We start from the raw sequence: 14,456 nt of genomic DNA on the forward strand, positions 1-14,456 counted from the left end.
TCTCCGCCGCCCGCCAGCTCCCCCTGCCGCGCCCCGCCGGCAGCGCAGGCCGCGGCAATGGCGGCCCCCACGGCCCACGCGTCAGCCCTTCCGCCGACCGCCGCTGCCGTGAGTGGGGAAGGGCAGCCGAGCCCGGGACGCGGTGACGGCCGTTCGGGCGGGGCCCCGCCACCCCCTCCCCGACTGAGCCACCTGCTCCGGCGGCGGGCTCGGCGCTGCACAAAATGGCGGCCGCGGGGCGGGGGGCTGTGCGGCAGCCGGGGCCCCGCGGGGGGGGGCTCGGGTGTGGGTTTGCACCGGGGGAGGGTCCGCAGGGCCGCGGCGGCTCCGGGAAGGGAGCAGTGACCCCGGAGACCAGCAGACAGTTGGAGAGGTGGTAGGGGTGAAAACGGAGCCGCTAACCGGGTGGCACCGCGGTGAGGGAAGCTGTGCAGTGAGGGGGCCGCAGGCCTGCTAAGCGAGGAGTCTTAGACCCGTAAGAGGATGAACGAGTGCAGTAATTATGCACACATCTCGCAGTGCGATTACCAGGACCGTGTTAACGGTAATTGCACTTCAGATACACCTCACCTGCTTTTAGAAGTGGGATGCAAGGCAAATCTATCTAGCAAGCTACAAACAGAGAAAATACTCTAGCCGCTGTAAAGACCTGCTCCTCTAATGCTGGTTTCACCCACTTAAATATAATTTCTAGAGACCGTGCTGCCCACGGGAGCACTGCCAGCTCCCACGTGGGTGGGTTTGAGGTGGAGGACGCATGGGGTGCCATCGCTTCTGCCCCATGGCCAGCAGGCACAGAGGGCCGTGGCAGATAACATCCCTTGGGCTGAGATACAGTTTAAAACAGGCACATGCGCACAGTACCTTGTGCTGTGGAAAACACAGTGGTAGAAGCACAGCAAGTGGAAATTTGAAGAAGTAGGGCAAGCGTAAAGCAAGTCAGTTGCAGTAACTCATCCACATAAAGAACGCTACAGTCAGATTTGCTTCATCATTCAGGTACAACTTGAGAAATGATCAAGTTGTCTTGAGCATGTTTAATATTCCAACACCTCAAAGAAAAGGAATTGCTATGTTTCTTTCTCTAAAAATTGAAACTCTCCAGTTTAAGACTACTCTCATCACTAAACCAGACAAGATTTCCCCTATCCCTTCTTCCTGGTGAGGCTAGTTCCTCCTGCCACCTAGCCTAGTTGGTTTTGACTCAAATCAATTACTTTCTGCTGATTCACATGAACTCCTAAAGTGCAAGAAGGGAGCATGTAGCGTAAGGTATAAGAGTGAGCTGGATTGCTTCTTTTACAGACAGTTTTTGATAAACTGAAGTATTGAAACAAAAAAATGAGCCTTCCCCCTTAGGCCAGCCTCACAGGCTGGAGTAATAGCAGGCTGTGACAGCAAGATGGCCCTATTCCACTGCCCAGCTGTACATCGTGCTGTACCTCTTGCATCAGGTTTAGGGATCAGCTGGCTTTTTGAAAGTTGGTTTTCACGGCTTTCTGGACATGGCATACACTGCAGCTGCACAGTCCAGCAGATGGGAGGGAGAAGGTGCATGAGCACCCCTTCCAGTAGCAGCTCACAGCTGCACTTAAATACAGTGTTAAACTGCACCTACTCTTTGTTTTGAGTCTAAGCTTTGACTCAAATTTGAGCAGTAAACTGGTGATTCATAGCCCATATTAAGGGTTCTCAAACTTGACTGGGGGTGTGGTAGAGAAAGATGGGTGCATGTTGACAGATAACAAAATACTGCCTTTCTGGCAGCTTAGTGCCTAGAGATCCTTTTGTCTTAGTTGAGACTTGACAAGAATTGCTGCCCTTGCTGTCTCAACATAATAATTTAAGGTACTGAAATATCCAAAATCATCCAAATTCCATTAAACAGAAAGTGCAAAGAAAAGTTATCTTAAACAAGCAATGTAGCAATTTTACAGTTGTATTTATTCCCCTAAGGAAGAAAGGGTTATCATGAAGAGGGGTTGAAGAGGTTAGTCAAACTTAATGTGTCATTTTTTTTTGTTAGATGAGCTTTAATTTAGACTACTGTAAATTGAATGAAAAAACATGGAGAATGGAGATAAGGAGCTTTTAGGATTAAAAGAAAAAATAAACCCCAAACCCTTCATTACTATCTTACAGCTTTTTTTAAGTAATACTTTGCTGTTGCAGTTCTGAAATTAATGAAGTGTGCATGGATTATTGCTGCACGTATTTTACTTCAAAGCTGTTTATTCCCCAGAAGTCAGAGGCTTTGCATGTCTGTTAATATAGTAGTTTCCAGGCCACTTTTCTAATACAAACTTCTGGGTTTTGACTCAATGCCAGAGGAGCAAAAAGGAGCAAAATAACATCCTTACCTTTGCAGCTGTGACCACAACATAAAATCGAGCAGGAGGAAGAGCTGATGCTGGGGGTTGTTTTCACTACACCTGAGGCACCTTAAGTGTTGGAGCTCATACAAAGACACAGGCCCACACGTGCCCTCCCTAACAATGTGGCTGTTAGGGCACTTGATTTTTTTTTTTTTTATACCTGCCACAGTTTAGCCAGCACAGGTGAACTCAACTTACCTGTTAAAAACCATAGCTCCATGCAAGCACTGCTATTGCACAGCAGTTTCTTTTATTTGCTTGTACTACCTTACCTAGTCTGCAGCACAGCCCTTAGAGCAGCTCTGAGGATGGTTTGGTAGCAGCCTAGCTTGTGGTTGTTCTGAGAATTAGGAGGGAGCTCTAGGTACAGACCTGAAGGCCACATCAGCTCTAGCCTACTTCTGTGCAGACACCTCACTGCTTATCCAACTCCCAACTGTACAAGCGCTACAGAAACAAAAGTCAACAACAAATGTGTGTGAATGCTTGATCTTGAAATGCTTGCATATTCAAGTGAGGGGGAGGGGAGAGGGGGGAAAAAAGGGACTTAGCTGGATTTTTCTATTTGTCTATAATGCTGTTAGTGACTCAGTCTACAGTTTTGAGCTGTGATTTTGCATAACTGAGGAGGTTGCAGAAAAAGGCTGTATTGTTTCTCAGTTTCTGGAAGTAAGCAGCAGTTACATGACTATAAAGCTAGTGTAGGAGCTAACCTCTTGAAGATGCAGTCTTACTTTTTTCTACTCAGCATATCATAAGGAATAGAAACTATTTGAGAGTGTACTTCTGAAAAAGTTACCTGATACGCAAATTTTGCTAACACGGTTCCAGTTGTCAGTTCAGCATTGCTTCTTAGTCTTTTCCTTGTTGTGAGCAACTTGAAAAACATCACCAGGTACTTATACTGACATTTGCTTTTAAACGTGTTTCAGGGATGCTTTCTGGTATTGGAGTGTCTTCAGTTAAGTGATAGAATACTTTCATCTGGTGGGGTGGCAGTGGTGGGTTTTTTTTGTTTAAAAACTGCACAGCAGTAGTAACAGTTGTGTTTAACACCCCCCCCCCTTTTTCCCCGAGGGCAGAGTAATTTGCTTTTCTTGGTATTTACATATTTTCATTAAGTGATTGCACAGCATTCCACCAGCTAAAACGCATAGTCCCTGTTTCTGTAGCTGTCTCAGAGTACTCTGCATATCCTCAGTACACAGCAGATAATTTGGAGGGGTTTGCCCTGCCTTTCTCACCCCTCCCTACACCAAATAAAAAAGTCATTCCTGCTATTAATTTGATCACTACACTAAACATAGTAAGGCCAATTATCCGTTACCTAAAAATGGATGCTGCCATCATGTTATTAGACCTCTTATAGATCAAACTGGAGGCACACGAACAGGGAATGTTTTCCTTTTTCATATCTGTAGCTGTATCTGCTTTGAAGAATGTCTTTGTAAGCTTCTCCCATTAACTAACAAAGAGATAGAAATCTTCCACATCCCTGTGTGCCTTCTCCAGCTGCGGATTAACTTCATTAATGGCAGCAGTAATCTCCCAGTCTGTCTGGCAGGTGTTGATCTGTGCTCTAGCACAAGTGTAGATTTTCACTTTGATGATGTTAAATGAGTTAGAGCCAAGAGTGTGCTTTTGAAGCAGATTGTCTCCATGTACTGCACTTTGACTTGAAGTTTTCAGATGGACCACGAGAGGCTACACCACAGGAGAATGCCTAACACCCTTCACAACTCATAGGTGGGAAAGTCCATGAGACCAGGCAAGAGCTAGTCTAAACAAACCACACACACAAAACCCATATAGTGGGAACACAGCCCTCAGCATCAGGTATGTTGATTTACAGACCTGTACTTACTTCTGATGTAGATATAGCCAGCAGTAATTATAAGAGAGATCAGTCTAGCATTAAAATAATTAGAAATTGATGTATTGAACTCCCCCAGAAGGAACACCCATAAGGACTGGGAATATCCATAGGGAAGTTTCATCCAACAGAAGTCTAACACAGTCCCAAATACCTCAGACCAGTGCTTTCCTGTCTTTAGCACCCTACAGGAGTCTCTGCAACTGGTTGTATAGTGTTGATGAACACCACAAATTGAAGGTGTAAACACAGGGTGGTACACTGAGATTGGGACTGCTTGAAAAGACATGCTCATCTGAACAACATTCATTTTAATGTAACGTGAAAAATCATTCACCTGAAGCTGGGAAATGTATGTAGGGTACTTAGAAGGTAGGAGAAAATAAGAAGATACTCAGATACAGACACATTTGTAGATACAGGGTGACTAGACTGCCTCACAAGAGTTGACTTTGGCAGGTTGTAGGTAGAAGGAACACAAGTCTTGCCAGAGACACAAATTAACAGTAAAGCAGGGATTTGTGTCCTGTTCATGGCATAAGAGAACCATGAAAGTAGTGTTAACATTAAAACCAGGCACAGAAACTTAAGTTAGAAGATTAGGGAACTGCAAGAATCTACTCTGGAAAGCATGCTAGGTAAGAGTGATTAGGCTTGATTAGATGCATTTGGAGGCAATTCAGATGCTTTCCATATAGCTGTGGTTTTTTAGAGATTGCTGCTGGGTTGCTCTTCAGCCTGCTGGGGAAAAAGTGTAAACCAGTAGGAGAAAGCCAGAGCTAGTCAGGTAGAAAGTCAAGGACAATGTAGATGGACACACAGCGAGGAGAAAAAGCCATGAAATACTTTATTTAACAGCACTGTGTTTTTTCTGAAGTCTTAAAATGAGGACCAGTATTGTCTTAAAAAGCCCTTCAGGTCCTGTCAGCTCAATGCAGACATCACTAAGTAAAGGTCTTTGACTTACATACAGCCTCGCATACTCTGTTCTCCTGTATCATTTTCTTCTGGCCTCCACAAAATTAGACCTCTCCAAAACACATAGTAAGCATCTTTTCAGTAGTTTTCCCTGAAAGCAGCCTTGCTAAGCAGTAGACAGAATGATTTTTCCTCTATGCTGCCTGTCCACCATTGTCTCCAGCTATAATAAAAGCGGACTCTAAAGAAACATTTGCCGTGTTTGACGGGACTGGTTGTCCAGTAAGTATGTTATTAATGAGTATTCCAAGGAAGGAGACACAGCCTATCTGTCTAAACAAGTGACACAGCACTGTTTTCATATGACTTAAAAGTATCAGCCATTTAACTTTTAGTCAATAAAAGCTTTAGGCTTGAATTTTTGCCTTGGCCCCTTAGCATCACCTCTCCTTGGGATCTAGAGAGATGCAACATGATGTAGGTCATACACAAACCCATTCTGACTACTGAGTTTAGATGGAAGAATGATGTTGCTTATTCCACTAGGACTGGATAGCAACTGTCAGCCCTTAGAGCTACAGCATGAGCTGCTGCAAGAAGTTTATGAAAATCCTTTGTTAAATAGAAAGCAGAGAACTGCATGTGAGTTATTAGAGCTGCAGCTATCTAAGCTTAATCCTGGCATCCAGGAACATTTCCTTGGGTTTTACTGGTTATGTATGTTTGTGGACACAGCTGTACAAGCACTGAGAGAGAAAGCTAAAAGCCTACATGCTTCAGAGCCTGCTGTATGGTTAGAAAGATACAGCATACTAGCACAAGTGAAGGGAAGGGGAGGGAAAGTTGTTATGTGTGACTTTTATCATTACATTTGGTCTAGGCAATTGCATAGACACAAAGCTGCTTTAGGAGTGCTGGTTTGCTGTAGTACATTTCTACATGTAGCATAGTTGGAAAGCCTACCTTAAGAGATGGTGTACTGTAAGATTATAAGAGTACCTTAAGAGATACTCAGTGGAAGCCATCACACACCACTTGAAAAAGGGAAGTAATAGGTTACCAGGAGCCCCATATACACCAAATAACAGGCTTCAATCCTTTTAAAAAATCAAAAATAAATCAAAACTTCTATCCTAGCACATTTGCACTTAGTTTCCTACCTAAAGTAGCTGTAGACTCCTGCTGTAAAATTACTCCTCTTAATACAAGAAGCTCCTAGGTACCTTCTCTCAAATTTTGATGCCTGTCACCTGCTACTCTTTATAGCCTTTCTCCTTGGAGCCTCCATGGTGCAAAGCTTCCAGTTGAAAAATGTGCTCTTTAACTCTGCCTTACCCAGAAGTGGTAAGGAGCATGTTTCTCCCAATCTTTATCCTGCTAGGTATGGAGGACTAATTCTGAAAAAATAAGTTGCCTGAATTTCTGTTCCTTCCTTTTTTTTTTTCCAGTCAGGAATTAATTACAAATTCCATAGGCTTCTGAGTAGATGACTTGAACTCCAGGGGTGTATATGAGTTACAACCACTGTTAAACACAGGGTGTTTTCTTCCCATCTTTATTACAAAATCTACAGTGATCTCCACACTGCTTCCATTTAATTGGAGTTTTGCCACCAACTTAAATAGGTAGCTCAGGTCCAAATTCATTAACAAAATGGAAAGATTTACTCCAAATGTGGGATGTAGTAGAAAGATGATTAGAAGCTGAGCAGTTGCTTTTACATGGTGAGCATGCCCTAGCTTGATGAGGTTATTTCCTGAACCTAAACTGTAAACAAGCAACTGTGCAAAGTTGCAAACCTGCATATGGGATGCTGGATGCGTCTCTTGGAAATTATGACAAAAGCTAACAATCTTCACCTCCCTGAAGTTGGTGAAACATTTTCCGTGTACTTGACTGGAGCCTGGATTTTGCTGTAGGCGCTTACTCTCTGACTTTGCAGGAGTTAATGCACACTGCACAGTAAATTCCTCTGAAAACTGTTTTATCTCCTCTCCTCCCCAGTTCTCCCTTTAGGACAACTGAGTTTTAAAATGCTTTCCTAAACCTTCTTCATCTCCATTCCCCTTTTTAAATGAAACCAAATAGATATCCTTCCAGCATTCTGCTTGAGCAACACCATTGGCATCACTTTTACACTGTATTAGTCATGATGCACACTAGTGTGATGTCTTCCATCAGAATTTCAAAGCACTGAACAAATATTAATTAAGTATTGCATCTCTGTGAGGTATGTAAGCAATTAATTTTTTAAGCCAACACCACGTAAAGGAGAGAGGAGGGTGGATTCTCACATTAGTGCATAGCCTCTTATTCGTTTACAGTTATCTTCTTCACGAGCGTCTAGACCTGAAGTAAGTTCCTCATGCAGCTTTTGTAATGGCCACAGTAACAGGAACACTTGTGAAGCTGAACTGCAAGACACCTCTCATATTTCCATTATGTGAAAGCATGTATTCTCAAATTCGTTGTAAAATGGAGTTATGGTAAATCAAGTCAGTAGAGAAGACAGGTTAAGAAGTTGCAACTTGAGCTCCAGCCTTGCCTTCAGTTCATCAGAACAGGCGTTCCTAAACTTGTCCTATGTTTGCTTTTCTACAGGTAGCAAATGACTTTCTGGATGTTGCAGGCTTCCTTTTCCCAGACACATTTACTCTTTCTGCCTGGAAATCACATTTAGGCAGATTTTGAGGACTTCATAAATTTGTCTGGGCTTTCCGGATGTCTGGTAGCTGTAGGGAGCAGACACTTCTGAACTAGTTGCTGCATGTCTGGAAACTCTGGACATTAGCACTGTGAGCATGCACTGCAGTTACAGAACATGAAGCAGCCTAGCAGGAACAGCTCTGTGTGTGCTGTGCTGTCCAGCCATGCATAGTAAGTGCAAAACTCTTCAGAAACAGCAGACTTGATGTAGACATATTGTGCAGCTACTAAGACTGTGCAGTCAGGCCCATGCTTTCATGGGGGAACTATGCAGTTATTTGCATATAGATTATACATCCCCTGGCTCCTGGGTGTGCTGCAGCTGCTGCATATGCACATACTTTTTTCTACCCATGAAATCCTCTGCAGACATACGGGATTCCTGCCCCTCTAGTTTGCATCCTTGTATCCGCACTCCTCCAAAGCAACAATGATCAGGACCCATCCTTGTTCCACTTCTCCCTTCAATTCCCCTTTCCCTTCTAAAGACAAGTCCTTGCACTAAGACAGTGTTTCCAGGAGACGCCCTGGCACAATTTCACAGTTTGCAACTGCTGGGAGAGAGAGGCGGCAGTCCCCAGTCCTTTACCCTCCCAGCAGTCCTTGCTCTTGGTCATCCTGCTGCTTGCCTTGCGCTGGTTCTGGCATGTGTCAGATCCCTCCATTAGCCACTTTGACCTATTAGCCTGGAAGAAAAATGGCAGAAAGTTGGATAGCTTTCTCTGGAATAGCGAGGTAGATCAGCTGACTAAATGACAGGTATAAGGTAAAGGATCAGAGGAGTATCCAAGCTGCTGCAAGTGCAGCCAGGAGGCTGGGAGAGATTGAGAGACTTGACCTTGCACTTTTGCAAAAGTGGCTTCTTAGATCAGCTTAGCTGCCTGTGAAGCAGTAGTTTTATTTCTTTCTTTAACAGAACAGAGGCCCTACTTTGCCTCTTTTTCTCCCCACCTTGTCATTTATAGCTATGCCATTCAATCTGGGGAAATTTGGGTGGATTCACAGCTTTTGTCACACCACCACATAAGAATCATATTTTTGGAAGGGTTATCAAGGGTTTTTTATGTAGGGTCTTACAGGCAATTGCACGTAACTTTCTTTAATATGCTTCTGTGGCCTCAGACCAGTTGGGTTATTTGTTTTTCCCCAGCTATTCATATGTTGGAGGCTAAAAGCATTGCTATCATCATGTTCAGAAATCTCTATGCTCTTTAGACGTGCTTATTCTGATTCTAAGGTATCCTCAAAAAAAGCTTTGAATCCCTTGTCTTGCTCCCTTGAACTAGTTTTGAAATTGTACCTAAAGCTAAATACGGCTCCTGTATTGTGTGGAAACCGCTTTGAAATTAAACAGAAATTTGAGAAGCTTCTGTTGGCTGCCTCAGAGAGTGTCAAGCACATGATATATTCCTCCCCCACCCCCAGAAAATTAATACATAAAAAAAATAAAAATCCGTTTTTTCCCTACTGCATAATATCCAGCTAGATTTGAGCTGGAAGAGCAGAAAATCAAAACGCGCTGAAATTCTGATTATTCCTTCAATATTGTTTGAGAAATGATGGAATACTTCAGCGCATTAATAAAGCAATTTAGACATCCGTCTGCCACAGTGGTGGAGCGCAGAAGATCAAAAGAACATTCTCATCTGCTTGACACACACACCCAGTGTTCATTCATTAATGGCATACTTTTAGCATAGGTTATAACTGTACACATCGTACAACAAAGCAGTGCCATAAAGTCCCCTGTCCGTAGGGAACAGAGGGAGCAGAAAAAAAAGTCTGGTTGATTAAAGCATTCTCAGCAGCTGCGAACATCACTAACTGACATGGTTTGCTGTGAACTTTGAAAGGGTGGGAAGAATAACTGTGCGCCACCATCTTGTTTGATTGTATTGTTCAGAATGAATCCCCCACTGATAAAATAATTCCTGATAAAAGGTGTTCTAGCTTTCAGAAGTTGTGCACTCAAAGCACACACAGTGGGTGTGTGTTGAAGTATCAGTGCTCTGTAAAATATATACAAATCAGCGGTTTGGGGCTGCCCATCTGTTTTGGTGACAGAAAGTGAAGGTCTAAGTATATGTATTTTAAACTAAATATGACCCATTTCAGGTTCTGAAGAAGAAAGAGGGTTCATTCTTTCCTGACAGAGGAAAGAGACAAAACCCATTGTGTTTGTCTTGATACACATTCCATAGGGGTCTCTCTCTAAAAACCTAAACTTCAGCTGGAAAGCAGAAAGCATTTGCTTATTGTTTTTGCATTTTTAGAAAAATAAATTTTCTCACCTCCAGTTTAGGAAAATCCCAGTTGTAATGAGGCTAACTGAGCAGATTCCAGATCAAATTTGTTCCCGGCATGGTGGTGTTGACTTAGTGGCAGTGCACCAGAAACAAATCTGGCCCTTTCTCTCTGTGAAAGTGAAAGTGTCTTAGCCAGTTGTTTCAGAAGCACGCAGAGTAATATGCCTTTGGATTGTACACAGCTAATCCTCTTTATACTTTGCTGACTGTAACCTGCTTAGTCTTACGTGAAATGTATTCACTGTCTTTTTGTGAGCCTGATCCAAAGCCTGTTGAAGTCAGTGGAAAAAGTCCAGATTTTTTTCAGTAGTTTTGGAGCCGACTCTATATGAACAGCTGGTCTAGCACTGAGTCTTCTAGTTGAAAGACAAGGAAAATAAGCAGCACCAAACCGCATTGGACTCAGCACTGTATTAAAGATATAAATGAAAGTAATGTGAAACTTGTAAAACCAGACTGGACAAAACACTCTGAAACATGCTGCAGGGAGCAGTCTAGTGCTAGCAGGGGAATAACCTATTTAATGATTTCTTTTCCATAGCTTTTACTTTTCCACATATTCTGTAATGTAACAGTACTTTTTTTCCTTAGGCAAATAGCTGCCAGACAGCAGCACTGGAATGAGAACATATGTACTGTTTGCTTTTATCTTACATTACAAAAGAAGTATGAATACCTTGTGTTATTCCAAGTATAAAATTACAGGTGTCAAATCATTTGGTGCTTTAAGTACTCTGCCAGAAAAGTAATCCAGTAAAAATAGCTATGTCTTGTCAAAGCTGAGCAGTTAGTATTATTACAGTTCCTTACTTGCATGGCTCCAGCAGTGTAAGATGGCACAAAACAAGTGTAAGAGACCAGCAAGAAACTTGCCGGGAATCGCCCAGAGCATAGAAAGACAGGATGATGGAAACCAGATAAACCTAAGGGCCCAAAGTGAGAATCTGCCTGGTCTGCTTTACAGTTGGTTTGAACTTTAAAAATGCTGTTAAACAAAAGCTGTTTAACATCTTAGGGGGTGATTCTTATCCAGAGATGCCAAAGAATTAAAGCAAAGGGTATTTTGTCCTTGGTTCTGGGTAAGTATGTGGTCGACCCTCTGTCCTAAGGACTGTACTGTTTAAAAAGTAGAAGAATATTTCGCTGGAAAGGTGAAAGATTTTTTTTCATCTCCATGTTACAGGTGAGAGTGCAAAACAGAGATTAAGATGGCTTGGCTGGGTTGGATGGCTGCATTGCTGGTGGCAGAGAGTCCCTAGGTGCTGTCAAGTGCTTTACAAGCAAGGCCATCCTTACCGAGCTGAATAAGCCTTGAGGAAGCAGCTTGCTGTGGACCTGAACTAAGGCAGGAAGTACAAGAACACGACACAGCAGAGCACAACATGGGGTTTTGGTAGGTGAATTTCTCCTCAACAGAGCATGAAAAGCCACACACACTTTGTGGGGCTGTGGAAATTAAGTTAATACTTTTATTGTCCATTCCACAAAAGCTGGGTCTGAAGAAAATCTGTTTAGTATATTATCTCCCTAAAGGGTGCAGAAGACACTGCATTTAATACTTTTTCTAGGCCTCCAGAGCTGCAGTGAAACCTGGGCAGAGACAGTCTAGTTTGCTAAATTGGGGACACACTGCTTCTGTCAGTATAGATGTTAAGAAGCTTATTAAAGGACATAGCAGCTGACAAGTGAATCTTTAATCCCTGACAAATCCCTTAAGTTTATGACCAGTGTAAAGCAGTTCATATAAAAAAGAAACTTTGTCATCAATTCATGTGTGTTTCCAGATGAGATGTGTTTACTTGCACGGTGATAATCAGAACACATTTTATTCATCATTTTCAGGATGAATTTTGGCTGCCTTATAAACACTCCCCCAAACCAGCTCTCTTCTACTTCTTGAAAACTATGGGAGTCATATTCATTGTCCACAGCGGTATTTTAAGTAAGTGGCACGTAGGGTGTGGTGGGCTACATAGCATGCCGCTGAACAGCAGGCCAAATCCTGATGCTGAGAGGCTGCGGTTGTGTTAAAAGGTCAAACGACAAGGGCATGCAGTACACCAAAGCTTGCCTGTCCTGACAGAGATATGAGAAAGGGGTTAACAGTCACACATGTCGATTTACAGAAAAACTTTTAATTTGGTTGCTCTTTTTTTCTTTGCAAACCACACGATCACACTGAATGTAAATATCTCGTGCTGCAATGAGTAAGTCCATTTTATGTTCCTTTTTCATGTAAGTTTCGTTCCTGTTGATCTGTGAAAAGACTCTGCCAAAAAACAGAACCCACTATGAAGGATAAATTGTTTTTTTTTCAATTTCGGAGAAAAAGAACACTGCAGTAGGTGTCTCAGTCAGTAGATCAAAGGATGCATCTAGTGTACATCCGTATGCTGTAATGTGAGCTATTTGTTCAATAGTTAGCTCTAGTTAACTAACATGACTATTCATTCTAAAATAAGCACTCTGGCAGTGTTTGCTCCCAGGCAAATACTTGTTCTGCTACAGTTCTTTCTCAGCTCAGCTGCCTCTGATCCCCTTTGCAAGTGCCGAAGTTGTTAGCCTTTGTAGTCATGAGAGTTAATTACCACTCATTTTGTTCACTTTTCTGCATGGCCAAAAGCTTTTATGTCCTTTACATAGTTCGGGAGTGGAAAGACTAGCCTGCGTTAGGGGACTGTTTCTTATGCGATATATGATTCATAGTTGCCAAGAAGTGGTCTGCCACATGCATACTGGCAGGTTGGTGGCTGTGCAGCTGCACTGCTAATTACATAGCTGGGCTGGTTGAGCACCGTGCATCTGATGGTGGAGATAGGCTCCAGGGCCCAGCAGGAGATCAAGGTTAAGTGAACTGTGCCACCCTGGAAGTGGTGGCTAGATGTGGCATCTGGGGACAGATGGGATGGATCCGCTGGGGATGGAGGCTGGACATGTGGAGAGTACAGCTACTAGCTGTGATACGGGGCAGTGAGTAAGAAGTGGAGGAAGAAGTTAATAGCAGGCCAAAGCAATTCGTGTTGCGACCAGCTGTGCTCAGCATGGCCCTTTGGTATTGGGCTGGATGCCCTTAGCTTTGGGAGTGGTTGTGGTAGTAGGAGAGGAGCATATATTATTGTTTAGCTTTCATATCAGTCCAAGAAAACTAGGTTTATCTCCCAGCCCAGAAGTGTTGTCCCCACCAAAGCGGATATTCAAACACAGTGCTCTTTAGAGGTTGTGGCCTGCAGTAGCAGGAAGCTCAGCAGAGACCACGTACTTTCAGCATCTCTAATCTGGAGTTTTTTACTTAAATTATGCTTTTGCTTTTCAGCTAAATAAATGGTAGCGAAAAGCCTTTCACTGTGTGCTAAGATATTCTCTAGTGCTCTTGTTTCCAAGGGTGACTTTACTGGGGGCAGCGATGGACCCTCAGAACAGTGTTCTTATGTGTCCCAGTTACAGATTTTCTTCCCATGCTGCTGACGGCTTGATTTGTGAAAGAAAAAAGGACAAAATAGCAAAACAAAACTCAACCCACAGCCCATGCAAGACAAAAACACAGACTTGCTGTGCTACAGAGGAAGTGTCAAACACAAACATTTCAAAGGAGGAAAGCTTCTAGTCTACATGTACATGATAAAAATCCTTTTACAAGAATAAGTCACATAACTGTAACTGTTTTTAAGCTTTAAAAGTTTCCTGTTTAATACCTGTGGGATAAGTCTGTGCGGCTAGCTGGAGGCCAGTTTTAACCTTGGACCATTGAAATCTATTGACCTGTGGTTTGGTACAGAGCTGGCCATTGTTTTTTTTCCTGCTTTGAAATAAGGGATATCTGGGAAACCTCTAGCACTGCCCCCCCCCCCCCCCCCCCCCCAAAATCACATGACTGACTCTGCGCTAGACCTGTTTTACTTAGCCGCCTAGTTTTGCAAAGTAGCCAGATAGTGAAAATGTTGCTTAATCAAGCAGATGTCAGACTTAGAAACTCACCATGATGCTTTTATACTGAATCTGGTAGATACTAAGAGGACATTAAGTGCATGTGTAATTCTACAGCTGTTTCATTCTGGTTTGAGACTAAGCAGCAGCTGTGGAAAGAGAAGGCTGAACTGGGGTGTTCTGCTGTTGAACAAACAATTTTATTTCTAAAGCTAAGTCTCATGGTAATGCATTGCAGGGCTCATGATTCATAAAGCTGGTCTAATGTTGAAGGGAGCTGTGTCTTGATTTGCAGCTTATAAAAACAGGAGTTTGCTAATAAATGTGTTCTTCAGAATTACAGCCCAGCACATT

General features: G+C 42.9%; 1 protein-coding gene across 6 annotated transcripts in view; it reads left to right on the top strand.

Moving 5' to 3' along the window:
• The window catches only part of LOC115338917 (cytochrome c oxidase assembly factor 1 homolog), a 52,926-nt gene continuing 38,470 nt past the window's right edge, over positions 1 to 14,456 (top strand). The window contains exons 1-3 of one of the 6 annotated variants that reach the window (XM_041122189.1): positions 51 to 108; positions 11,362 to 11,571; positions 12,021 to 12,120. Coding sequence is in view for 1 of the 6 variants with exons in the window: in XM_030007982.2 (XP_029863842.1) it covers positions 58 to 108 (51 nt within the window). In the remaining 5 variants the exon portion in view is untranslated. Of the gene's footprint in view, positions 109 to 307; positions 476 to 11,361; positions 11,572 to 12,020; positions 12,121 to 14,456 lie in introns of those variants that run through there. The other 5 variants (XM_041122190.1, XM_041122188.1, XM_030007983.2 and 2 more) reach the window with 5 other exon arrangements.

Source organism: Aquila chrysaetos, chromosome 3 (assembly GCF_900496995.4).
Source record: "Aquila chrysaetos chrysaetos chromosome 3, bAquChr1.4, whole genome shotgun sequence".
NCBI classification, from domain to species: Eukaryota; Metazoa; Chordata; class Aves; order Accipitriformes; family Accipitridae; genus Aquila; species Aquila chrysaetos.